The 27,591-nt window shown below is 38.8% G+C and overlaps 1 protein-coding gene across 1 annotated transcript in view; it reads left to right on the forward strand.

The window, feature by feature from the left end:
• LIN7A (lin-7 homolog A, crumbs cell polarity complex component) overlaps positions 1-27,591 on the forward strand; it is a 50,253-nt gene that overhangs the window by 16,002 nt on the left and 6,660 nt on the right. Inside the window, exons 2-4 of the mRNA XM_056341890.1 lie at positions 3,136-3,254; positions 20,351-20,422; positions 22,781-22,990. Of these exons, the coding sequence (XP_056197865.1) occupies positions 3,136-3,254; positions 20,351-20,422; positions 22,781-22,990 (401 nt within the window). The remainder of the gene's footprint in view (positions 1-3,135; positions 3,255-20,350; positions 20,423-22,780; positions 22,991-27,591) is intronic.

Consider the following 27,591-nt stretch of genomic DNA (forward strand, 5'->3'; position numbering starts at 1 on the left):
CCAGAATTTGAATTTATCATTTGTGTTGTAACACTTGTCACTTTAGAAGTGCTTAATTGTCATCTACAGTCTGGTCCATGCCCTAGGGAAATGTTTAGACCCATATTTAGTCTTTTAGATCGATTAACGTGCCTAAAGCTATTTATGTTTCCTTCTGGATCAGACCAGATTTCTCAGTTAGTACAAATTTTTCATTGAATATCATTTCGTTCAGGACCACAGAAAATATGGGGTGATTCACAGAATTTGCAGGTGTAGTGATGAAACTTCTAAGCAACTGCAAAACAGCAACCAATCTGTCAGCTGTGGCACTGACCTTCTACAAGTACAGCTTGTGAGACGGTGAGTTCGAAACTTACCTGAACTGACACTGGAAAAGGCCCCAGTCTGATTTAGAATTACTGAGTAGCTATCATGTATCACATGAATTTTAGAGGCCTTATCTGATCTATTATGGTAGGCTGTTGAAGCTCCTTCAGAATTAATCACCTAATTGCTTTGTGCTGTCTGACATAGCAGTTTGCACCAATTGGTACTAATAACTGGGGAGTGTGAGTTTAGTATTTAGCTAACTGCAAGTCTTGGGTGGCAGATACAGACTTAAAAGAAAAAAATCCAAAGTAAATTGTTTGATAGTTTTGTTAGAAAATCATTGTGACATTATTATTACCAAGAACATTAAAAATCTTGTTTGTTGCATCATATTTTTTAATGCATTGCCATTCTTTTGCACTCCATTGACATGGTTCTTGCTAAAGAGTGTACTTACCTCTTCTTAAATCTCAAAAACATCCTTTTTGAAGTATTTGCTGCCATCGGTCATATTCTTCTTTCTAGAATCTCATTTTTTCTTGATTTGCATGGCCACCTTATTTCCCAGATCTCTTCTTAGCTTTCTGATCACCACTTCAGTAAGTGCTTTAGAAGGGCATTACTTGGTACACCTCCACATCATCTCTTCCCTTTCTATTTGCAAATACAGCTTCAACTGGTGTCTCCATACATGTACCTCACAAACCTGCTTCATTAATCCCTCACACCAAGGTTTATGTCTCTCAGATGACCCCTTTTGAATGATACTGGCTATGTCTCTGCCAGCAGATAGTGTGGAGTGGAGAAACAGGCAGATCAGGAAAGCAAACGAGGTGCTGAGGACCTCACGACCACATTGTGTGCATTGTGCAGAGATTATCTCAGGCGAGCTGTGATCTAGTAACATGGACTGGGTGCCCACTAGCAGTTGAAGCACTGCTTGGAGAAAAAGCGCAAGTGCAGTCTTTGAACATGGGGTTAGGGTTAGTTTCATCTGAAAGTTCATGAGCTCCAAGACTGCTCTTGTGATGCAAACTACAGCCCAGTAAGTGGAAATATCCTTCCAAAAGAAACACTGCATGCTTTCTGCCATGCTTCCTCTCAGACTTAGAGCTATTTGTTTGGCAGATGCCAAAGCCTGAGAATTCTTTGGGTGTTAATCTACTATGGCACAACCTACCATGTTGACCAGTTGCCTGGTCAAAAAAATTAAAATTTAATTTTTTTGAGATGTCATCTTCTCTTTTCCTAACATTGATGCAGCTGGATATTAATTATTTTCTTATAAATGCAAATATACAATTATGATTTTGTTCCTGTTGCAGCTCATCTACTGTCATCTCTTTTCTATTTCCAGAAAACTTCTCATGTCTTTGTTGTATATCTGGTCAGTATAGCTCAGCTACAAGCCAAGGATTGTAAGAACTGTTTCAATTAGCATAATCTCCCAGTCACAAACAGTAAAATCTTTGTCATCGTAAAGGAGAATTATATAATGTTGCTTCTAGCCATCGTAGTCATTTTGGATTTGTGTAGTTGGCAGGGAGAGCATTTATTTCTTTATTCTGTGTTAAAGCAGAGAATTAAATGCCTCAACTGTTGTTATATCATTTAGTACTATGCGTTCATTTCATCACTAGGATACAGACCTATATTTAGTAGAGTGGTGTGACTGGCCAGTAGTGGCTCTGGTGGCTATGCAAAAGACACTACAAGATGTAAGAATGACCACACATTCAAGACTTGCCATGTTCAACTGTACCAGCAAATCTACAGAAAAAGCCGCAAGCCAGCATTAAATGACATGAGAGGAGAAAACCCTGTATTTAAGCTCTATCATCCTGAAGACTGACCAGGATATGTATTGCTCAGCTCAATCCTGCATGGAAGTCAGTGTGTCCCTGACATGACTAGGCTAGCCTCCATGAGACTGGCCAGTATTTCTTATGCCCCTGTGTCCCCACCCATAAAGGATCGTTGAGCACTTCATGGGTTGTTTGGGTTTTTATATATATATATGTGTCATAGTAATTGTGTAAATTAGGAACTAGTGTTAAAGAGGAAAAATGCTGTGAGAGTGAGGGTATGAGCACTGTTCAACTGGATCACCAATATGGCTAATCACTTAAGCCCTCTGGACTGTGCTTCAGAGACACTTCGATCTTTCCCTTGACAGCACACAAGCGCTTAAGGAGAATTCAGGCCACCAAAAATATTCCATGTATTTCTGTGGGTCATATGGGGTTTGTGTGGCAGGTCAGGTCTTTGGAGACCTAGACGAGAGCCTTACGTGTTTACCCTTCTCTAGCAGACTTCCCATTCTTCCCTAGCAGACTTTGCTTGTCTCTAAAGGACTTTATTTATCAGTAGTTGATATTTAGATTTAGATTTATGAGAAGATCAAATATTTTTCTTCGGTGTTGTCACCCTGAAGGCGTTTACATGAGTACTCCAATTTTCTGAAAGCAGCCCCCATACTGTTCCTGTGCTGCTTTCTCTTATGCAGAAAGTAAGAAATATTTTAGGTCTGCTAATATGGATTAGCTGCTTTGAACTGGTAGCTTTGTTCTAAAGAATGTTTGCGACTAAGACTGAACCTCTGTGTGTGTGTCTGTTGTATGTGCACATGCTGTTTGTCCATACTTTGGGATTTGGATCTCTGAACAGCAGTGTTGTTGCCTAGCTGAGGCTGGTATAACAAAGATTAATATAGTATGCATTGGTAAAGCTAATGTTAAATTTAAAATGCCCATCAGTGTGTCCCTTTAGTCACTTACTAGTCACTGTTTATACTGATCTGTATTCCCTTTTTTCCCTGCTCAGATGTTGCAAGAGCAATTGAGTTGCTGGAGAAACTGCAAGAATCTGGAGAAGTACCAGTACACAAGCTACAGTCCCTAAAGAAGGTGCTGCAGAGTGAGTTTTGTACAGCTATCAGAGAGGTATGAAACTGAAATTTTTTGTTACTTCTCAGAATAACATCCCTCTCCTGAAAAATGTACTTGCCTTTCAGTGCTGGAGAAGCAGAAGTACCTTGTGTAAAGGATGATGGATGTGAGATGTGTCTGTAGCTGCCTGCTACTATGCAGAATGCTGTAGTTACTGAAAAGCAGACACAGAACAGTTGCGTCAGCAAGGCATCAAGCCTGAGGCAATTAGCCGTGCTAAGGAGAAAGGGTGATTAATTAGTACTTTAGTATTCTGGTCATGCTGTTTCAGGGTCTGTGCTAACCTGTACAGCACTGTGCTGGGATATGGGGACGTGCCAAGCTGGGTCAGTGCAAGCTTAAATGCTTCTCCTTGGAGCTCAGGTGTGTGATAGGGATGTGCTGATAAAATCAGAACACTGCGAGAGACAAATGGTGCAAGCGCTGCAGTTAACTGAAGCCGACAGGACTCTTGCCGTTGAAGTCAGTAGCCAAGCCCCCGCGGGCCTTGCTCCACATGTCAGAAACCCCTGTCAGATGGCTAAGAACTGTGATCATGACCCTGCCAGCCATGGTCTGGGCCTTCCTAAGCTCTGCTCAATAGCAGATAAATGATGACTGTTTTCTTCTAGTCAAACTAGAGAAGCAGCACCCCACTTCCTGCATGAATACACGCAGCATCTTTAAAGCGGTTAAATTACAAACACTTCTGTTTCTTAGACAGAAACCACGAGTTAATACAACATTTTGTCAGACTTCTTACCTGCTTAACTGAGTGCCAGACAGAAGCAGCTTGAAATGCCCTAAAGAAGGCAACATCTTTTCAGCAGAAAATCTGTAAAAACTGTTCCAGTTTATCTGTCTGCTGCCTGGAACTAATGCTCCCTCACTGAAATCAATGGGGAATCTAATGTTCCCTCCATGGTGGCAGAATTGAACTCCTGATAACTAGGCGGCAGCAGCAGCAGCACATTGATTGAGTGGACTGCTGGGTGGCTGGAAGAAAGAAAGAGAGGAACAGACATCAGCTTAATAAGCAAAATGCAACATACTCTTTGTTTTATGGAATATATTCTTCAATGTGAGAAACGGAGAGGCTACCACTTAATTAAATGGCAGTTGTCAAGGCTTTTTAAAGGGAATAGTGTTCCATGACAATAAATAATGGTGCTGTGTACCCTGAAAAGCTGATATTCTGACTAGTCCTTTCAGCTGACCTAGTAAATGCTTCTTTAATTGACCACAGGGCGTTGAAAAGTTGTGGGGTTGCTTTTGTGGGGTTTGGGGACTTTTTTCAGATAGCAGAGCCTGGTACCATAATTGTTAAAGGCAACTTTCAGTCTTTGCAGCATCATCAGTGAAATCTTACTAAATTTATATTCATCTCTGGAAAACAGTCTTAGCAGAAACAAACACAAAGCTTGTTGAAACAGGTACAGTGCCTAGGAAGTAGGAAAATGAGTTAGAGAAATGCACTCTCAGTTCAGTGAACTGAAAGTAGATTTTGACAAAATAATCTCAGTGGCACAGAAGTTCTTTATAGAGTGGCGTGTAAAGACAACCTGCACGTGACAGACTATCTAATAACTGTTAGATTCTTACAACCAAATAATAGTCACTTTAGGAAGCCTGGAGCTACTTATTACACAAGAACTGAGTGATGATGAATTAGTAGTTAGATCAGTTCTAGCAGCTTCATAAGCAAAAACATTTATTTCTATTTAAATACTTAATGTGTTTTATCTGTATATAACCTATCTATCTAATAGATCACTATCAGAGAACAAAATTTCTACACCCAAAAAATTATTAATGCCATTTATCACGATGTATGTAAATATTTTTTTAGAAAAAAATCTTCAAATATAAAAGTCCCAGTAACAAATATTTTTGTTTAGGGAGAGTAGGAGAATTGCCATATATATTGATAGTACTTAAGGTTGTTTAACATGTGGCTCCTCTTTCCAGTTGCTTACATTAAGCCCTTGGCAAATATTTAACCTGTAATGCTCTTTATTTTCACCGGTTGAAGAGTTGTTGGAAAATTGCAGAAAATAATTTCTACCATTTAAAAAAAAATATTTAGAAGGGCATGGACTATTTTGGTCATGTTACATTGTTAGACATCTCCAAGCACTGCAGCAAGGGCTTGGAGGATATCTGAGCTGGGTCATGCCGTTAATCAGAGATGCCCTTCTTGCATGTTCTTCATGTACACTGGAGTTTATGAAAGACTGATAGCTACTTAATTGAAGAGCACATTCTTTTCTGACTGTATTTGAGCTTGAGGTAGCTGAGGCTAGACAGAAATAGGTCATAGGATAATATAGGGCAAGAGAAAATGGCCTCAGGTTGTGCCAGGGGAGGTTTAGATTGGAGATGAGGAAAAATTGCTTCACTGAAAGGATGGTCAAGCACTGGAGCAGACTGCCCAGGGAGGTGGTAGAATATCCCTTGAAGTGTGTAAAAAACACTTAGATCTGGTGCTTAGGGACATGGCTTATGGTGGACTTGGCAGTCCTGGGTTGATGGTCTTTTCAGACCTAAATGATTCTATGATTCTATGAACTCTCCCTGCAAATGGTCCCTCCCATTGTTTATCTTCACCCAGGTGCAAGATGTGAGAGTGTGGTGACTAGCTTCTAATTCCCTCTATTAGCATCTACATACACTAGAGGAGAAAAGTTTTTGACCTTACAAAAGAAGGCACAGCGAAGTAAGGAGAAAAGTGGGAGTTGTTTGGAACACAGGAGCCTTCCTGGAGAACACAGTGAAACAGACCAGGTGTGAGCGGTAGGTAGGAGTAATCAAAATGGGATGAAGGGCAGTGGCAGGCTTTGTATTAGTACGCAAATTTTGTAAGAGGCTATTATATGTATGCAGAGATTCAGATCTGCAGTGTGGTGTGTTCATTGTATAATACAAGAGCTGAGCCTGATTTTCTTTCGTCATAAAACCTAGTAAAAGAGGTTAAGGCTGACTGCGGTAGTCCTATAGACTCTGTAATTGAGGAGCTTTGGAAAATAAACATTTTCTTTTCCAATCTAAAAAATTACAGACACTTAACTATCCAGTGAGTTTGATTGTTAAAATACGTCCCAGAGAAACTCAGTGCTGGGCTGAGTGCAGGTGAAAAGATCAAAGATAAAATATAATCCACACAGTATTGATTGAATGTGACTTGTCCCTTCTACAAGTAGAAGTTCTTTACAAAAGCAGGAGGTCACTTTTATAATCAATTAGCCTTTGAAAGTATGAGATACGTTGTTAGATGGCATACATTTGAATCTAATATGTAGGAATCTATTAAATGACTGTAATTAATTGTATTTATGGGAACTTATTTAGTAAATCAACCTGCCAGTTCAAATCCCTACACTAATATCCCATAGAAATAAAATCTTCTTAAAGTGACTGAGTGAATGAAATTTAAATAGAAGTACTTTGGCATTTTTCTAGGATGCTATGTCATGAAATGGTGATTAATGGTTCTCACTTAGCTAAATAAAAGTACCACCAACTGAAATACTCTGTCTGGCACTGGGCAAGAATATATAATAGCTCTGAAAATAATGGAAAAAATTGAAGTATGTAATGGCCTCAGTATTTCCTTTTCACCTGAAGACCCCTAGACTAGGAAACAAGTTAACCGAAGTCTGGTCACATTAAAATTGAGTTCTGAAGAAAAAATTAATTATGCTTTAAAATTACTTTTTTCAAAAGCTCACTAGCTATATGAAGATTAATTAGCCTTCTGTAGCCTTGTCACCCGGCAAAAGATGCATGAATCTTGTCCATTATACCATTAAGTCCTTTACCCTTCCATGTGTTTTTGCTGTTCATTCAAAGCTGATGCCATATTATAGTCTTCTGATTCCCAGGGGGTTACTGGAACAGAAGAAGGGCAAGGCTCCAAAAGTGAATGCATAATTGAACTGCTGAGAAGGTATATTCACATGCAACATAAAACTAGCCAACCTGAAATGATAAAAAGACTTTAATTATTGTAAGTCAGTAAAAAGGAAGTTACGAGAACTATAAGATAAGGTGGACTTCTGGTCTGGCAAGAAACCTTAAAGAGCTGTAGGCACAGAAGGCAGAACAAACAGTCGAGCAAAACACAGTGAACTGTCAACAAGAAAATGTGGCAAGCCTTAGCATATTACGGCAATTTCATTTACTGTTAATGTCTGGTAATCGGTACTGAAATGCCAGGAGAGTAACAAAACAGCTTGATAAACCACGCATCTCCTGAGGAGCAGAAGTTTTCTTTCAGGTTGATTCTCAAGTTTCTATTTCTGTATATTAAATGTGTAAAATTCAGGTGTATCTCACTTTCCTTCCAGCCTTCCTTCACTACTCCATTTTCCATTTCAAGATTAAATCTAATGTTCTTCTGTGTGGATATTATTTAAAAGAAAATCTGACTGGTAAATGCCTGTAGGGAAACTTTTATTAATACCAAAAGTAGTCAGATCAGAAAGTCCTTATAAAAATGTGGTATGTCAACCAGACACACAAAAATAACCATTATTTCATCCTGTTATCTTATGGCCTCCACCAAAATACCAGGTCATCACAGAAGAGCACTTTTGCAGGACTGGGTCACTGGCAATCATTTCTTACAAGGAGGAGCAGTCAACACAAAATGCTGTTGTGTATTTTGTATGAAATTAATTTGTGAAACAGCATATGTCTTGGAAAATAGTTCAGTTTCTACTTCAATAGTCTAAAACTTTTAAATTTAATATAACATTATGTTGTGGACAGAGCATCCTGGACATTTAAAGACCACTAGTGACTTAACAGGCCAAAAAATGGCAGTGGCAGAACACTGACACATTTCTGATGAGTTCTGGATGCCCCCCACTTACTTTAGAGATACATTTGATTATGTTCTATAATATTAAAAACATAGTTTCACTACATGCTAGGCAAGACAGTTCAACAAACCTAGTCAGTATTGGAATGGTTTCCTTTAATTAATAATTTTCCTTTTTGTGCCTTAGCAATCTGAACACCTGGAATCCCAGTGCTGCTGATATGCACCGCATTATTATCTGGTCATTTCCTCAAGCTGCCTACCTGCACTTTTCGTTATTAACCCTGATACATGTCTTTGCAAATATTAGGGAACCAAAAGAAGGCAGCTGAGTGTTGAAAGCTGAGTCTGGTGATAGTGTACTTGTTACTTTACAGTGTGATGCAGTGTGTGACAGCAGGAGGCTGGCTGGAACCCATAGCTGTTTATTTCAGATATCCCAGTATGGTGGTGTACTCCATTTTAAAGGGCTGTACTAAATATAACAATTTAACTGGACTCAGGTGAAACTTCTTGTTAATACTTTTATTAAAATCATTAATTCTGGATTTTAATGTAGAGGTCATTTAAAATCCTGGTTTCGTTGTGTTTCAAGAATCTCAAGATGTCTTTGTTCAGTTTGCAATATAATGCTGTTCCTCTGCCTCCCAGACCTAGCCTCTGAAAGCGGGGTTCCATTGTTTCCTGCCTGATGAATCCCATTCCCTGTAAAAATACAGGTTCACCAGGCCAAATTGTCTTGGTTGACACTGAGAGTAGCCCCAGAGTTCAAATCTTGCCTTTTGTTACTCTTTTCTTTTCACAGGGAGCTGAATATTTGTTACAGAAGGAAAAACACAATTCCAATCAGTCTCTCATCCCCACAGGGCGAGCCGAGCTTGTGAAGTTTTTGAATTATAACAGGCAACTCGGGGGGGGGGGGAATTTTTTTTTTTTTTTTTTGAGAATGCTTACAGCTATAAATCACAGCACAGAGCTGTGATTAAGGCTCAGTGGGAAGCCTGACATCGAAAGTTGCCTGCTGTCACTTTACCCATGCAAATGCAAGTGTTGGTCAAGATTAAGCAAAAGTGGTATGTTGGACTTACTAATAAGGCAATTAGTAAACAAAAGGGCAATAGGACAACTCATACGAGTAAAGTGAGCAAGATTTATGAGCTCAGATTTTTAACTCAGGTCATAAAAGAGTTATGGTTATATTAGCATCGTACCCTATTAGACTGGCTGGGAAGCAAAGTTCTCCGTAGGCTAATCTGATACCTTGTTATACCTTGTTCTGGTATTCCAGACAGCTCATTCAAAATTACTGCACATTAATTTAGCAGCAGCATTCATGTAGTAGCTAACATGGGATTTTGCAAATTGACCAAATTTGTTCAGATTTTTACATGCTTATGCATGGATTGATTTGTATCTTTTCATTAAAATTTGCATTTCTTGATGCTAATTATAAAGTTCCAACATTTTATTTTCTTTTTAGATATCAGGGTGGATTATAATGTCAGCTGAACCAGTCCAGTTTACCAGAATTCTGGGGCTGTGTAGTGTTTGCAAGAATTTTTTGCTGTACCTTTCCATCCCTTTTCCATTACCATTGTCCCAGCAATGAAAACCCACATAAAACAGTGATAAAAATGTCCACTAAATAAGTACCTCCATCAGTGTTTGAAAGGGGAATTATTCAGCTTTATTCAAAGATGATGGTATGACAAAGTAGCAATGTTTTCATGTTGTACAGAGTTTTGCTTTCCTTCTCCTCGTTAGAAGTACTGTATCTATAATGATGAGTTGAGAGAAGGATTTGTAATGTATCTAAATTAGGGCAGGAAAAAATCAAATTTCAAAAGATGGGCTGCCTTCTTTTTGTCTTGCCACCATGCTGTATTAAGCATCAAAAAAATTCACCAGAAAATATTGTTAGAAGCAAACACAGGAAATATTTTGTTAAATAAAATTACCCTACTGTTAAAATGTATGCTGTTTTTCAGGATGAATGTAACCAGAAATAATACAAAAGATAAAAACTAATGAAGTTCCATTTACCACTTTACCATAAGTGATTGAAGCATTACTCTGTTGCTTGCAAGCCCTAGATGGCATGAATGAGAACTTCTGTAATGATTACCTTGTAACTCAGCAGACGGCCTTCATTAATGGCGATTATATGAATTTACCGACCTGCCCAAGCGTTATTGTCTGAGAGAAGGCATTATTAAGTCTCTGTGCAATTACTAAGCCCCTACACTTTCCATGACTTCACTGCAGGAGGTTAAAACAGCTGCTGTTGTCACTTTTTTTTTAGCTGCCTATAGCTACCTACATTGATTTCACAGATGTAGTACCCCAGTATCTGGGGGCAGACCCTTTCACTGGTCTCTAATCAGCGTGTTCATCCATTGGTTTTGATTAAAGATCAATTTTCAGAGTTGGCTGATGGCTGTGTGTCTACTCACATTTGCCGTGCTTACGTAGTTGTGCCTTTCACAAAAGATAAATATTTCAGTGCTGCAATGTATAGAATCAAAGAAATAACATACCTTGTTCATATTACAGTTTATCTGGATAGTTGTGCCCTATATCCTGAAACTCTGAAGAATGGTGCTCAGGGGATGTTCTTAGTTCTACACACAGCTGAAGTTGCATGTACTGAAGAAGGTGACTCCAGTGGAACATGAGTGGTGCATCTCTGCATCTCTTTTGTTTTCCTCACATTATCATTTTAGTTTATTGTTGCACTATCATACTTGATTACATAAACTCTTAAGAATAAACAGAATAGGCTCTGCTGCAGTTCATCTCAAGCCTGCTTCTTCCTCTTGAGAGAAATCAGGTGAACTACTGAGGAATATATATGCTGACAGGTTGTTGGAAGCCACTGCACCACTGTTTCCGCCCTGACGGAGCCTCAGTATCCCCCTGCTTCTGCTTAACTGATGTCAGTGAGGAGGCTCCTGAGAAATGCTGCTTAATCTCCATTTTTTAATTGTGCCTTCAAAAAAGAAAAGAAATTGTAAAACTGTTTTTAAAACTCCACTACATCTTTTTTTTGTATTTTAGACAAGAAACATCAACAGTTTCCTTCCTTCTCCCTGCCTTCTCAGCTTGATAGAAACACTTGAGATGAACTTGCATGACGGCTTCAGGTTATGTCATTTCATCCAGGTGCTAATTTTGGCAAGGTTTTGAGAAACCTGTTGAAGTTGGGAATATGGGTATTGCATACAGCAGCCCCAACAGCATATACAGACAGGGGGAACTTGGTGTTTATTAATGCTTGGCTTGGCATATTTTTGAACTCAAAAGTAACTGGCAGTGAGGTCTAAGAGACTTTCAAATTATAAACTATGAGTCACACATTAGTATTTCTTTTAATCCCAGTATATTGCAGTAGAAGCAGCAAAAGAGACTTTCAGGACAGTATTTTTCTAAGGTTTAGTGACTGTGAAGCATACAATTTCTGAGACACCTATAACATTGTCCTCAAAGACTCTGGCCCATAGTTGCCATTGACTTAGAGCAAAGTATAGAACAGTGTGTTAGGGACATGAAATAAACTAAATGACCCAATCACACTGTTGATGTTCCTCATATAAGTAATTTTTATTTGCAAATAAAAGTCTGTTTTTCATTACTCTTAAAAGGGTGCCAGGCAAATTCCTATTAACTTTATGGTATCAGAGTGATGTTTCCAGCCAGAATCAACATTGGAGGGAAGAAGAGGGGGCACACAGAGGTCTTGTGTGTCCTAACAGCAACACCAGGAGTTTTTCAGCTGACTTATCCAATATGTGCAGAGGATGTGACAGCATGCATTTCCTGGTACATCTGCTATGTTCTTCTGCTCATGCAGAAGGGAGAAAGGAGATTCTGGCCCCAGCCTGTAATCCCTGTTGCGTTGTTTCTTGGACAGGCACAGCCTCCTATGGCAAGGGACCAAAACTTGGTTCAGCTTTCAGACAGCAACACAGATACCATCCGAGCAGAGTGAGCACCACCCTTTTCCACACAAAAAAATGAAAAAATGACAGAGCAAGTAATATTTTAACTGGAGGCTCCATAAAGTATTCCACCCTAAATTAAAATATTATACCCTTACGGTGATTATACTTCATTTATTTTTAACAATGTTTCAGGCCTGTGCTGATTTTTTTCCTACTGCCTAAGGACAGCTTAATAATGCATCAAGATTCAAATCGTTTTTTTCACTTTGGTAAAACTGACCTAGTTTCCTCTATAACCCCTGCCCCCCAAAGAAGGAAACTTTTCAATAAAATATCCTCTATGAAAATGTAAAAGCCAACTTTCATAATATTTCTTCCACATGTTCTGAAATTAAAACTATCTCATCTCCTCAGGTTGTTAAACAAGACTGAGTTTCATTTACAGGCTTGAGCTTCTTAATGGCTTAGCAGCCCTGTTGCATGTGGCAACATCCGTGCAGTGTTACTTCATGGAAGGGGATTGGTAGGACAATTGTGAAAATAATACAGATGTTTTGTTTTGAAAATAGACACCAACAGTTATCCCGATGCAAACATAACTGCTCACAGGCTAATGAAAGCTTATATAAAAATATTCAGAATGCCAGCAACCTTGAATGACCACACTCTGTCAGATATAAATAGCTCATTAATACTAGTTGTTCACAAAGCAGCTTTCTCTATGAGTTGTCTAAATTCTGTACCTGCAAGAAATAATTTATGTAACACAGACTTTTTGGTACTTCCAGTTAGCTCTGTAATGCAGCACATGCCTTCCTCTCAAGGGTACTTTTCAACCATTTCAACCTCACAGGCATCGACTGACTTGTCCTTTTGACACTGACAAAAGGCGGCCTTCTGTCAGCGTGCTCTCAGGGACAGAATGAAGTTGATGTGCAGTATACACTGTGTGCCTGGGTGTGACATTGCCTAATTCTGCTTCTGTTGGGATTAATCAAAGATGTGGCATAGGCCTATAACAAAACAGGCCTCTGTGATTGATTTGCTCAAATGAATTTGCTGAAACAATCTTGTTTAAGAAGAGTCTTAAGTTTATTGTAGCCTTGAAGTTGTGGTTTGTATACATGGTGTCTGTGGTGTTCTTCCACAGACAGTGGTTTTCTAAGGTTGTCAATGTCCCTCGCAAGGACTGTGATTTAGAAGGATAGGCTTCCAAATTCTCTTTCTCTTCAGTCTTCAAAAATAGTCCCTTCCCCATTTTTTTGTTATTAACTACCAAAGATAAAAGCAGCTATTAATACAATGAGAAAGAATATTAACATTTTTTCCTAAGTCAACTTGATAGATAGAAATGAAAATCAGCCTGCTTTTAACTTCCCCATGGCACTACTGTCTTCTGGACTATGGTGTATGACTGTGTTTAGTAGAGTATCTTAGCTAGAGGCTGTAGCTCTGCTGGAGAAAACATGCTTTTATGATGTCGCTGTGCTTTCCTGAGCACGCTTATCATATGAGATAATTTGAAAAAGCAGAACACAGGCACAAACCCAGAAATTCACTTGATATTCAAAAGATACAAAGCTAAATACACCATCACTACAGATTTTCTGATTTCATTGAGCTACCACGGGTTTATGGCTGAAAGGAAGCACTCCACTATGCTGGTTGTGAGCTTGAGTAAAGTTACAGAGGTAAAAAGTCATCATGAAAGAGGAAGAATGGTCTGGTAAGCTGCATACCTCCACACTGCTTACATATGCTTTTGGTTGTGTTTGACTTGTTTTCCTTCTCTTATGTCCTCATCCTCTTATGTCATCATCTGTTCAGATGTCATCTTAAGTGGACAATTGGGTCAGTTTGTGGGTTATTTTGTAGAAAAGCAAATACTGTTTGAAATCTCAACAAACCTATCATAAAGGACATAGGTATCCAAAATGAGACAAAGACCTACATACACTTCCAGTGGAGGAGAAGAAGGGAAGATTACTGAAAGAGATTAAAAATACTCAATTACTTCCAACAGTTATAACTTGAAATTGAATAAATTTAGCTTAGAAATAATCCATTTTAAATGGGCATGCGCTTAACCAGTTAACCAATTTCCTAAGCAAGCTGGAAGCTTGAAATTCACAGACGTTTCTAAAGACTCCATAGTTCGAGCAAAAATTTGGATTGGTGCAGAAATTACCAGATGAGACTGCATGGTTTGTGGTGTGCAAGAGGTTAAAGGTGAGCAGAGTCCCTCCTGATCTTTGTAGCGTTTAAAACGTCCTTGCTCGCTGGTGTGGTAAAAGTGTGATCTGAATTGAGTGTTGGAAGTACAGCTCTTGGGGTGTCTATCCAGGTACACAAACCAATGCATTCCCCTTCACAGACATAATGTATTGGTTTAAGAATGAAAAATCCAGGGAAGAGGTTGTGGAGAATGGCAAAATGCCAAACAGAATGTGAAGAGGCAAAAAGGATGAAAACAAAGTAGGAGAAAGAAAGACAACTGGCTTGTGCTGCCCATGGAAGTTTGCCCTAGAAACAAGGCATTCACAGGCACCGCAGTGGAGGTCAGCAGCTCTCCAGGGCACCTTTGCACTGTAACGTCTCCCTGTCACAAGGGCAAGCATCCTCCTGCCCCAAGGACTGATACACACACACCAAACAAGATGATATGTGGGTCTTACCTCTTAGGTTAGAAGGAGGCTGAAGGTCTGATAATCGGCTGCAGATTTTGGGAAGAGGGGAGGAGAGAGGTCAGCAGCTGTGCTGAATAAAGCACATATACACAGACATGAGCCCTTTTCACCATGGTAAAAGACTGATTGATATATTCCATTCCACTTCACATCATAGAAGGGAGAAATACTGCTTCATCCTTTCCAACATATGAAGGCAATTAGGAAAACAGGGATTCAGCGTAGCTGATGGCAGAAGCATTATGCTGAGGTGTAAGTAAATAACAATGTATCTTTTATAGCTTCACCTCAGTTCTGCAAGGATGCACACATGTATACTGTTCCATTGACGTGACTACCTAAATGGAATGAACCAATTATGTCTTCCTTGCACTGGTTGTTCTCGTGAATTCTCCCTTTGTACTGTCTGTCAGGCTCCTGTCTTCCCTTCCTTGAAAGATTTCTTCCAAAAATAGATACACAATTCTTTTCTACATTGAAGCAATAAAAAATATGGCAGAGGAACTGAAGAAACTAAATGCAGATTATGCCAATATATGGGTTAAACATTATTTATCAATCTCTTTACGGGTTGCTTACCTATGGCACTTAGGTTGTGACTTCTTGAAGGAAGGGTTTTATGTCATTTTATATATTATCATAGCACAAGCACTGTGATAGCACAGCTGCTTACTACTTACATGTGCTACGTTATATGCTAAGAAACTCTCAACATTTTCAAAAAACTTACTTCCTCACAAATCTCAGAAAAGTTTTATCTGGGCCTGCTAATTCACAGGTCTGAATTGCAATGTACGCTGTCTTGGCTTTTGTTTGTGGGATTTTTGAACACTTGTTCATTGCTCTGAAGTGGTTTCTGCCTCATGCCTCTTCCTTTCTGCTGTTCAGACCAAATTGTCCTGAAGTCAATTGAGCATCCTTATTGCAGGTACAGTTGCCCTTAGAATTACCTAATATTTCATCAGGGATGAAGCATTGAATACCTCTCACGGAAGTTAATGGAACAAAATCTGTTTGATTACATTGTAAGTTTGAGAATTCAGCAGAAAAGATGCTGCGTCATTCAGGTTGTAAACAGAATGCTGCTTCTGGCCACCTTTATAAAACAGGCTGCTAAGCGCACTGTTGTTCCTGGACCTCCTCCTAAAGCTTCGTGTTGACTTAAATAGGCCAGCCTTGTATGTGCTGCTTTGTTATGAGTCCCTATGGAGTAATTTTTGTTGAGAGGCTAGCTCCTAAAGTACCTGTAAGGCAGTACCCCTTCCTGTGTTTCAGTAATGCTAAACCAGCTGCTTTACCTCCCAGCTGAATGCATGGGGATGAGGACCATCGTCGTAACAATAATACCTGCTGCATCTGACTCTATACAGCTCCTGCTGGGAGAAGTAATAAAATGTACCTTTCTCTGTGCCAGCAAAAGCTGCCACAGTACAAGGAGGATTCACTTCCAAGTTCAGATATTCTAGGTGTAATTTTCCTCACTCATTCTTTTTGTATTTTTTGAGTACTGTAGGAGAGTATCTTCAGATTATGGTGTCTGAGGAGACTACCTGCAGAAGCTGAAAAAGTCTGAGATCTGTATTCCTGCTTTCAGGAGTATTTCTTGATGCGAGTGTTGTATTCTCTGCACCACAGGAAAGAGAAAACAAAGCCAACTACAACTAGCTCCGCAGCACAAATGAGAGCTGTGTAAACAAACCCCTGTCTGCAGCATGATTTTACCTGATGAACATTCAGTGTACAGGCACTGAGAATCTTGGTAGATATGGGGAGGGAAGGGAATTATCTGAAACATTACCATTTACCTTACAGCTGCAGCTTTGCATCTTGAAATGCTGACATTTCACCTGTAATTTAATCTCTATCGTTAATGAATTGTGGAAACTCTTTTCCCTAGGCACTAGACCATCAGACTGTGTATGAAGTCTGTCAGCAAATACTAACACCCATGTAGTCTTTTAGACACTCTAAAAAGAAATAGCTGTATGTACAAAAATAGATATACTGCTCTTTCTCAGATTAGTAATATACAGTAACCGTCTAGATACTATCCTGGGCAACTAGCTCAAGGTTACCCTGCTTGAGCAAGGGGTTTGGCTGAAATGACCTGCAGAGCTCCGTTCCAACCTCAACGGGTCTGTGATTCTGTGATATGTTAATTGTCCTCCTTCAACTCATTTGTATTACACAATGATGTCTTTCAGAACGATTCATCTGTCATGGTCAACAAAGGTCACTGTTTTAAAAGACTTCTTTAGTAAATATCCTAAAGGAGCTTTTCAAATACTTACAGTTAAATTCTGCATCTATGTCTTCCTCTGTATTGATCATTTGTCCAAATAACGATATCTACAGAAGATCTTGTAAGGGCATTTTAAGGGTGACATTGTTAGATTCAGCAGAACCACTGTAAGTTAAAAAAGTAATCAGATGTACAGACAACAGTAGGCACTGAAAGGAATGATTTTATAAAACAATTTCAACAATTTCTCATATACAGTTGATTGAACAAGAAGCTGTATTCCACTCTGGGAGGTTTTAAATGCCACCTTATTTAGTTTGAGAACAAAGAGATTTTCATTGTATCTGTTCTCTGTACATAGAAAAGGCAACAGAATGGATTCGTTGTGCCCAAGTCATGGCTAAGGTGGTGCTGAGAACAACATAGATAAAGGGGTTAGTGTGGCTACAGGCAAACAACAATTATTTGTGGACCTCAGTGTGCTTTTTGTGCATTGCTAGAATGAGTGATGTTTAGATCTGAACCCTACAAAGAGTTTAAGGAGCTTGGTGGAACAGGTACAGTCAATCTGTGTTTAGTTGTTAAACTGACTTAATAATAAAAAAGTTCTGTAGGTGTATATTTTATACTTCTTAAACTCAAATTGCATTAAACTTTATGTAACAGTCAAATAGGAGAATTAGATTGGCAAATTCCTCAAGCATATATTCAAGACTGGTTGCATCTGTTGCTTATAGAGAGTGAAATTTGACATGCAAGACTTCTTTTCCAAAGAAATGTGCTATAGGTATTATGATCACTGATAATTATTTGAAGAACACCATTTAAAATCTGTTATCATTGAGAATTTACAGTTGAACTCAGGGATTATATGATATCATTGATCATATTTTTCACAGGCTTTTGAGTCAGTTGATTTCTTAACACATTGGTAACCAATCACACACTAGTGAGCTTGTTCCTTCACCAGTGTACAAATAGTTGCCAAGATGTTGGTAGCTAAATACTGGTAGGGTGCAGGCAATGTGGAGTTATATGACATCAAACCTAGGAAACAGTCACATGAATGTATTACTATCAGCTCGCCTTTCTGATATTCTACCTTAGTAATGAATATTTTAAAGAACTTTTTAGTAACTGTTCCTATCGTGACCTGTTTTCAAAACAATTTAATGTCATAATCATTCAACAATCAAATATATGCTTTTAGACATTATAGCCAGCCACAGCATTTATAGCTGTGCAACCAAAAACAGTATGTACAATCTGCTTTCATGCTTTAAGACGAAGGGGAGCCTGCAGATAGCAAGAAAATAAGGTATTATCATTGGTTCAATACAATATGGATTTTGAAGTAAGAAGTACTTGATGCAGTACTGCAATTACACTGTATTCTTCTTATATAGTGTAGTAGTCGTTCCCATATAAGAATATGTCCTACAACATAACACTATAAACGTTGCACTGATCTGTGCAGGATAATGTGCAGTATGTGAACTCAACCCATTTTTATGATGGCACCATCCAGTACAAATGTAGAACAAGCCAGAGATCTTTTAGAGGCTATAAAAGAGCTTTCTTTTCCCATATTTTTAAAAATAAGGGCAAAGTCCTGGCCTCCTCTGAGGTCAGCATCAATTTTACCAATGGAAGCATGATTTCATTTCAAATAGGGAAAGCAGGAAACTTCTCAGCACGCTCCCCTTGTCTCAGTTTTCTTCACTGGCCCAAATTTTTCTGAATTAAGTCCTAAAATGACTTATGTGCTGATAATATTTAAGGCAAATAATCTTTTTGCTGTACTTTCAAAGTGTTTAGCGTATTTTAGATCTCCAAAATGGATCACATTTGTTATCTCCTTTCCTTTTTTGCTTTTCTCTTGTGTATGATATCCTTCAAAAAAAGTTTGGAGATCAATCATCCCAAACTTTTTACTACTCGAGAGTGTTGTGATTTCCACTGTGCCTGTCCACTGAGATCAGAAATAAGCCACGCATCTTAATTCCGTTTAGATGTTTGTAGCAATATGTTCATCAGTGTGCAAGTTTTACAGTAACAGGCTCGGTGGGGAGAGATAGATCATTATGATACTGCATAACAAGTCATCAGGACAGAGGCGCGGGGAAGTTTTACCTATCAATGGGACAAGCCATTGTTTTTAAAACAATGAAGTACAGGATCTGACACCTTCTCTGCCAAAGTAACATTTACATTGCCAAAGAGGGAAGTTTTGGCACTCCTGCTAAAGTATCACCAAATCAGGGAAAGGTAAATATATTTTAGAAGGTATAATTGAGTACAAAGCATTCCTCAGGGACCCTAAGAAAGAGATTGCTGTAAAAGCTAACATACCTTGCCAACAAAGGTTCTCTCTGAGGAGTTCAGCCTGAGACATAAAGCACATAAAAAGACAAAACTCCTGATGAAGTAGGTCAAGAAAATGGCCAGAGTAGATCAGTGGCATATAGGAACATTTTTTTGCAGTTTGATGGTTTTATAAGAAAATTAAATAAAATGTTTTATTTCTTTGCATTCACCTTTGTCTTTAAAAAAATATTCCATGTGTCATATATAAATATTTTTATTTTTTAAGTTTGCTTTCAAAATAACTAGCTGGTATCAAGGCATTTTATGATATTTTTCATCTAAGAGCATGACAAATGTAGAGAACAAAGTCAGTGTGAGAGAGCCTTTTCCTTTCTCCTTAAAAGGGAGAATTAAGGACCACAGAAAGGGGACCAAGAGTGTATACCAGAAAAAAACAATAGACAGAAAGTTGTCCATATTGATAATGTTGATTGTATGCTATTTATGTGAATGTACAATTCCTTTATAAAGAATAATCTTACCATTGTCCCTGTCTGACCTACTGGACTGCCAGCCCTTTTTGCCTTTCCTGGCTATGGTTGGTGGAAACCAGTACTGTGAACTTTCTCCAAAATTTAATTTTCACTTCCATTCTTCAGCATCTGTATGCTGAGCGGCTTGCTTACTTATTTTTTTTAATGTCAATCTCCTAAATCTTTAGTTCATAGGAAAGTTCAGAGAACAAAGAAGCCACTGTTGGAGGCTAAGACATCACTCAAATCAATTCAGATCGTTTCCGTTCAAATCAGTTGCCTGGAGACACCGATTTTTTATAACATAGAACCTAATTGGTTTTGGGAAATGACATGGGAAGGGAATCATGCTGGAAGACGTACAGTTACTTTTGCAAAGTGTCATGAGAAACACAGATTGATGTTATCTGTAAATCTAAGCACGCACAAGTTTAGCAGACCCTTGACTACGTGATTGCACAAATACAGCATTAATGAAACATAGTCTTATGAGGGAAAGGGACTGTCCTGTCTGGGTTAATATAAAGTCCTTGTTTTGCTTCTATAATTAATTCTGTTTTATTTTCATGAACATTTTAGGTGTATCAATACATGCATGAAACCATAACTGTTAATGGCTGCCCCGAATTCCGAGCCAGGGCCACTGCAAAGGTAGGATACGTGCAACTGTTGAAATACATGTTACCAAAGTGACCTAGTAATTGACTGTGCGCGTGTGTGTTTCAGGTATTCGTGTGTACACTGTAAGAAAATTTAGACATCAGTGGCAGCCCAGAGTCTAGAACCAGTGCTACTTCCCAGGTAACAATCATAATGGAAAATTTCAACCTTTATGCTGCTTCTGTAGCTTAAGAAAAGAGAATGATTTTATGGAATTTAATGCTTTTTGACAAGTTGCTTTGCAAAAGCAAATCTACTGGTTCATTCTGTAGACATCTGCCTGCAACAACCAATATCTTAATGGACTATTTTCCCATACAGATCATCCAGAGAGGACACAATGATTTGGGAGATGGATAGAAACTAAACAGTCAAAATTCCAGTTTTAATTAATGGGAACTGTAGGTACTGAGCAAGTGGTAAGGATGAACAGTGACAAAAATAGCCTGATCAAGAGACTCCACAGCCAAATGCAAGCCCATTTTTTTTCTGATGCATTACCTGTTTTAATGAAATGTACTGTCTCTCCATCCATGTGGATCTGCCTTTCTCATATCCTTGGACTACGACAGCTACATTACTGCTACTACTAAAACAATAATTTTCTAAGGGAATTCACACAAACATAAAAAAGCCCATTCTATGTGCCAGTGCGAAATATGCTCTGTATTTTCATAACATGCACAAAGCTAGATGCTTCCAGAGAGATCCACCATGGCTTTCTTTTTCCCATTATAATTTTGTACGCAGCACTGTCTTCTGGGTAGTATAGCAGATACTATGCAAAACAGGTAAATGTGCAAAAGCCATAAATCTTTTTTTAGAGATACTTCATTATGGTCCCACTCCTGTGAAGTTAGTGACAAAACTCCCTGAAATCCTAATGGACCTAAGATCGTACCATTTTCATTTAAAGCTGTATCAGAAGATGAAAGTTGGGAGTGTGTTATACAATGATATCTACAGTATTTTAAAGAAGCAAGCTGTATAGTAGCCAGCAAATAACCTAATATACACTAAATTGCAGTGTATTTTCCTTACTAAATAGAACGTTCTTTTCTGTAGGCTGTTGTTCTGATTTCAACCTTTTTCTAGTTGGAAGTTAATGGTCAATGTAAATTTGTAAGCTCTATGGTTCTGTATAGAGAAATGTTTATATGAAATCCTGATTTGTCTACACTGCAGGTAAACATAGAAATTATTGCTATGTTGTATAGTAAATGGGTAGAAATCCAATTAGTGTTTGCCATTCTCATTTCTTATTCATATAGAACAGCAGGGTTACAGAGCAATGTTTCAATATCGCAATATTTCCTGGTTATTTCTGGGCTGTCTGCATTGCATTCTCCTAGTGCATTCATGTCTGACATAAAATGTATGCATGATGACAAGGTCTGCATGTGCAAAAACATGTAACTGAGAATGATCCATTATGTCATGTCATCCACTAGCTTCTACTAAGCATAAGCATTATTAAGATGCTCAAAAAACATTAGTGTAACACGCAGAATTGTCCAAGCAATTTGGACTACAAACACATTTTGAAAAGGATAAAAGGTTTTCTTAATGTTTTTTTAATGATGTAGTAAGATCTATAAGTACAAAAAATACTTTTAGTGAAAAATTAACTAAAAGATGTAATATTTTTCTGGATGCAAGCTTTACAGCTTGTTACGTGGTGGGTTTTTTTGCTAGAGTAGCATTAACCATATAGGATTTTTCCACTGTCTTGAGATTTAATTTTTCAGTAGAAGCTTTGATCCAATTATATTCAAAAAACTCGTATTCTTGTTTCAGGAGTTACTTAGTTTGCAAGATTTCACAAAATTTATAAATTAAACTTTTAAAAATAAGAATATCCTTCCAGGGATTTTTTCTGTGCCCAAAGAATGAAATAAGTAATTCCATACCTCTGAAAGCAGAGCAGAGAATTAACAGTTCAGTTCATCCATTTTATTTCAACTAGTAACACAGCAGAGATCACATTATCTTTTCCCACAGTAATAGATTTTCTTCCTGTGAAAAGGCAACGAAGAAATGCACTAGTGATCGTAAGGGTTCACCACTACACAGTCAGGCTTACTCACACAGTGCCTACTTCTGGCTGTGCTGCTTACTTTCCGTGTTATCTTTGACAAGTCACCAAAATTCTGTATTCCTCTGCTTATTCCTTCATTTGAAAAGCATTGGCATGGAACAATATTTTTTAAATGCTCTCAGATAATCAGAAAAAGTCAGAGTAAGATACTAAAATGTTCTCTCAGGAATTAATTCTTCCTGCAAATGAACAACACAATGTATATCAGTGTTCTCCCTACATAGCCAAATCACACATTTTTTTTCTTCCAGGCAACAGTTGCTGCTTTTGCTGCAAGTGAAGGCCATTCACACCCACGAGTGGTGGAGCTGCCAAAGACTGATGAAGGCCTGGGCTTTAATGTCATGGGAGGAAAGGAACAAAATTCACCTATTTATATTTCTCGCATCATTCCTGGAGGAGTGGCAGAAAGGCATGGAGGGCTCAAACGGGGGGACCAGCTACTTTCGGTTAATGGAGTGGTATGTGGAAATTTAATAGAACTTTCATTTTCATCTGGATTTTCATTTTTCACATCTGTTCTAATACTGTGTTTTAAAATGCAGCCAAATGAAACAAAAAGAATGAGCTCCGTGAGAGACCTTCAGTGTGCATTTATGGTGCAGCGAGGCAAAGCTGCATCGACAACTTTGTGCCGCTACAATTCCTGTTGTAATGCAGGGTGGTTGTACAGCTTCATTTCAAATCCACACCACGTGCTTAATTTCCAAGAAAGCTATGTCTTTCTTAATTGATAATTCTGCAAATTCCTTTTGCAGTAAAAGCGTGATAGCAGACTTTGATGTTCTTGCACAACTTAGCATCTGAGCCACACAGCCCTTTCCAAGCACAGTGATGCCTCAGTGGCACTTGTGTAGTCTTGTAACCTTCAGAGCCTTTGAGCACATAAAATGAAAAGAAATTTGGTAAGCACGTTTGGCACTGATTTGCAATGGAAGGTGCATTCCAGATATCTTTCAGTAACATTCATCCAGCTATATCATTGTCAGAGAAATCAGCAGTACAAATGTACACATATGGGGAGCATGTATTCTCGATAAAAAGGTACATTTTTTACACAGCCGTTTTTCATGTAAGTCAATACTTCAGGGCGGAGTGTTTCGCAGTAGTTTCACTGTGAATGTCAATATGGATGTAAAAATAAAAGGGCTGTTGGAATAGACAGAAAAAAAAAGCTCTGACTACATGATACGGGTCACATTCTGCCTTTCATTTTGCTTTTTGTTGCCTTTTACAAGGGAATGTGAAGTACTGAAAAGGTAAGCATAGTCATTCATATAACTCTATACTTCTCTTAATGAAAACATAATCCTTTTTCATGCAAAACCTCCATCTAAACCTCATATTTAAATGCACCAAAGGCACGTAGGAGCAATTCCTGAATCCAGTCATAAATATCGGACTTTCCAACTTAAATTTCTTCTTTGTTGTAAGCCCATAAAGAATGAAAAAAATGCTGGGTTTGACATTCTTTCATGTTATCGTCTGTTTCTTTCAACAATAGCTATTCCCTTTCTCTTGAAACAGAATGCTAGTGCAACACTTCAGACTTTTTACCACTTCTATCAACCATCACGTTCTCAAAAGAGAAATAATAGGTCTGGAAGCTTGCTTGCCTCAGTATGCAATGAGAAAGAAAAGATACCAAAAAAGTAAAGAAAACCCACTGAAAAGATTATTTAGTCTCAAGCAAACAGAAATCCGCTGAACATTTAATGAAGTAAATTGCATTAACTTCACTGATTGGAAGTAGATCAAATAATTCTGTTGTTGTTCAGCACTTCTTTCAACAGGTGAATAAAAAGGCAGATAAAAAGAGTTTATATTCACTAATTGATGGATGGTTCTTGAAAAATACTTTTACTGTCAACAGCATCTAGCCAAATACCAGGGAGGGAAATGGTGAACTTTCAGATGTCAAAATATATTGAATTTGAGTCTGCTGTCATCTCTATGTTATGATACTCTGTTCAAAAAAAATCATGAATGTGCTCTAGAATGTGTATTAAGCTAATGTAGCAAAAAAACCCCACAATATAAAAACCCCAATTACATGTAAGCACACGGGAAAGTTAATTCAGAGATGCAAAAAAATATTTTTGTGTTCAGAGTCTAAATAACAGAATTTGAAGTTTGGATTGCAATTGCATACTTGAGATAATGCCTCTGAGCAACTCTTCATAAACCAATCTTGGGCTGAATTATGTTCACACAATATAATTCATAAAAAGGCAAAAATTAGAGAAGTGGTAATTTGTTTGCAGACAGCTTGAGAGTGGAAGAAAAAGGTCTAAATTTAACATTGTTCACTGGGACTAGTTCACTCTGTGCTTCTCTTAATGTAGCTGGAGAAAAGCAAGTAATATACAGTATGTACAATACAACAGACCGCTCAGCAGTGGAACATGAAATGAAAATGAAATATCTGTAACCTGTTTGTGCTCAGCAGTTGATGGTTATCCAACTTTATAATTATCAACATAAAATTAGAGCTGTGTGTTCACAATCCACATTCTTCATCCCAGCACGACTGGATGACTGTTTCACCAATGTTTAAAAAAGTATTTTCTTATTTTCCTGAGGATTTTGTTGCATACTTCTGTCCCATACCCCCTAAATGTAAAGGAAATTGAAAGCAGTAAGCCCTGCAGATGGCTCAGCAAAGACACTTGCTGGTGGCTGTTCATATCTGGCAAATATTCTGCATTTCTCAGATACCTGGTGTGAGTCAGATACAGGGAGGAATGCCAAATAGGTTTATAATGGCTAATTTGTCACCCAAGCATTTGTTCACAGATACCTAATAGAAATATTCTCCTTGGTTTCTCAACTTGTGGAGTAGCAATCGGATTCTCTTTTTTGTCTGCAAGAGTGGGATTTTTTTCTTTTATGTTTATGACAAGTCTGTGAACATGGATATAGTAATGTTTTGTGTTTTCCCACACCATATTTGCAGTCTTTTAGCTGTACTTGTCTTTACAGTATCTTGCATCCTTCTTTTTGATGCAATCTGCCAATGCAATAATGGAAATAAAGGCTTAAGTATATATAAATATATGTAATAAAAATTAGATATTAAATAAAGATATACATTCTGAAACAAATTTATTAAATCCCATGTTTGGTGGGAGGTTCTAAAGTAACAGGAGTGTCAGATCCTCACAATGGCCCCAGCCAGCATAATCCAGTCAGCAAAATCCCTTGTACAGACATGACTGATATAGCAGGAGTCCTCTCCCAGTGCAGTTTCAGAGGTTTGCAGAGGTGGAAGAATTCGAACAGCAAAACAACTTCCTATGCTGGTATGAGCTCTTTTCCCTACTCCAAGGGGCTCTGCTGTTTCAGTTGTGCAGTTGTCGCTGTGCAGGTGAAGCGTTTGTAATGCCTTGGAAATCATGAGTGCAAGCAGCAATGAAGAGGTTAAGAGCAAGTATAGCAACTGTATTAATAGCAGCTGAAAACTGTAGTTAAGACCTGAGTAAAGTACATTTGGGGAGTAGGATTCATATTTAGCAGCACTATCTTTTACTTTACCTTTGTTATTTTCCCCTCTTAAGTTATGATTCAGAGCTTTAGGCTTAATTCTATATCATTACTATTCGAGTCAATGGGAGTTTTCCATTGACCTGGATAGCAACAAAGTCAAACCCTTCATTTCCAATTAGAAAATACTGGCTGTAAACTGGAAGAACAAAGCCAGAGGTAAATGGGAAAGAAAACAGGGAATCATTAATTAAATGCAATTTACTAAGTTGTATGAAGTATTAAAGTACACAATCTTGTTATTCCCCTACAGAACAGATACAATCAGAGTTGCTGATTGAAGTCAGAACCATAAAACTCTTTGAAAGCCAGCCCTCAAGTTTCCCAGACCCTGGAGGCAATAGAGGAAATCTAGAGAAAGGGAGACTTGTCCCTGGTTGAGGAGGATCTTGTTACAGATTATTTAAACAAACCTGACACCCACAAATCCATGAGCCCCGATGGGATGCACCCCCAGGTGCTGAGGGAGCTGGCAGATGTTATTGCTAAGCTACTTTCCATCATCTTTGAAAGGTCATGGAGGACAGGAGAGGTGCCTGAGGACTGGAGGAAAGCCAATGGCACTCCACTCTTCAAAAAAGGCAGGAAGGAGGACCTAGGAAACTACAGGCCAGTCAGCCTCACCTCCATCCCTGGAAAGGTGATGGAACAGCTCATACTGGAGGTCATCTTGAAGCATGTGGAGGAAAAGAAGGTCATCAGAAACAGTCAACACGGATTCACCAAGGGGAAATCATGCCTGACCAACTTAATAGCCTTCTACAATGGAATGACTGGCTGGGTAGATAAGAGGAGAGCAGTGGATGTTGTCTACCTTGACCTCATCAAGACTTTAACACTATCTCCCATAACATCCTCATAGGTAGGCTCAGGCAGTGGGGGTTAGATGGGTGGACAGTGGGGTGGATCGAGAACAGGCTGAAGGGCAGAGCTCAGAGCTGTGATCAGTGGCGCAGAGTCCAGCTGCACGCCTGTAGCCAGCGGTGTGCCCCTGGGGTTGGTACTGGCTGCAGTCCTGTTCAACTTACTCATCAGTGACCTGGATGAAGGAACAGAGCGTACACTCAGTGAGTCTGTTGATGATACAAAACTGGGAGGAATGGCTGATACACTAGAAGGCTGCGCTACTGTTCAGTGAGACCTGGACAGGCTGGAGAGCTGGGCAGGGAGGAACCTAATGATGTTCAGCAAAGGCAAGCGTAGGGTCCTGCACCTGGGGAGGAATAACCCCGTGCACAAGTACAGGCTGGGGGTTGACCAACTGGAAAGCAGCTCTGTGTGGAGAAGGACCTGGGTGTTCTGGTGGACACCAAGCTGACCATGAGCCAGCAGTGTGCCCTGGTGGCCAAGGAGGCCAATGGGATCCTTGGGTGCATTAGCGGGAGCATGGCCAGCACGTTGAGGGAGGTGATCCTTCCCCCCTGCCCTGGTGAGGCCACATCTGGAGGGCTGTGTCCAGTTCTGGGCTCCCCAGTGCAAGAGAGACAGGGAACTACTGCAGAGGGGCCAGCGGAGGGCT

The sequence above is a fragment of the Falco biarmicus genome, chromosome 5, assembly GCF_023638135.1.
Source record: "Falco biarmicus isolate bFalBia1 chromosome 5, bFalBia1.pri, whole genome shotgun sequence".
Taxonomy (NCBI): Eukaryota; Metazoa; Chordata; class Aves; order Falconiformes; family Falconidae; genus Falco; species Falco biarmicus.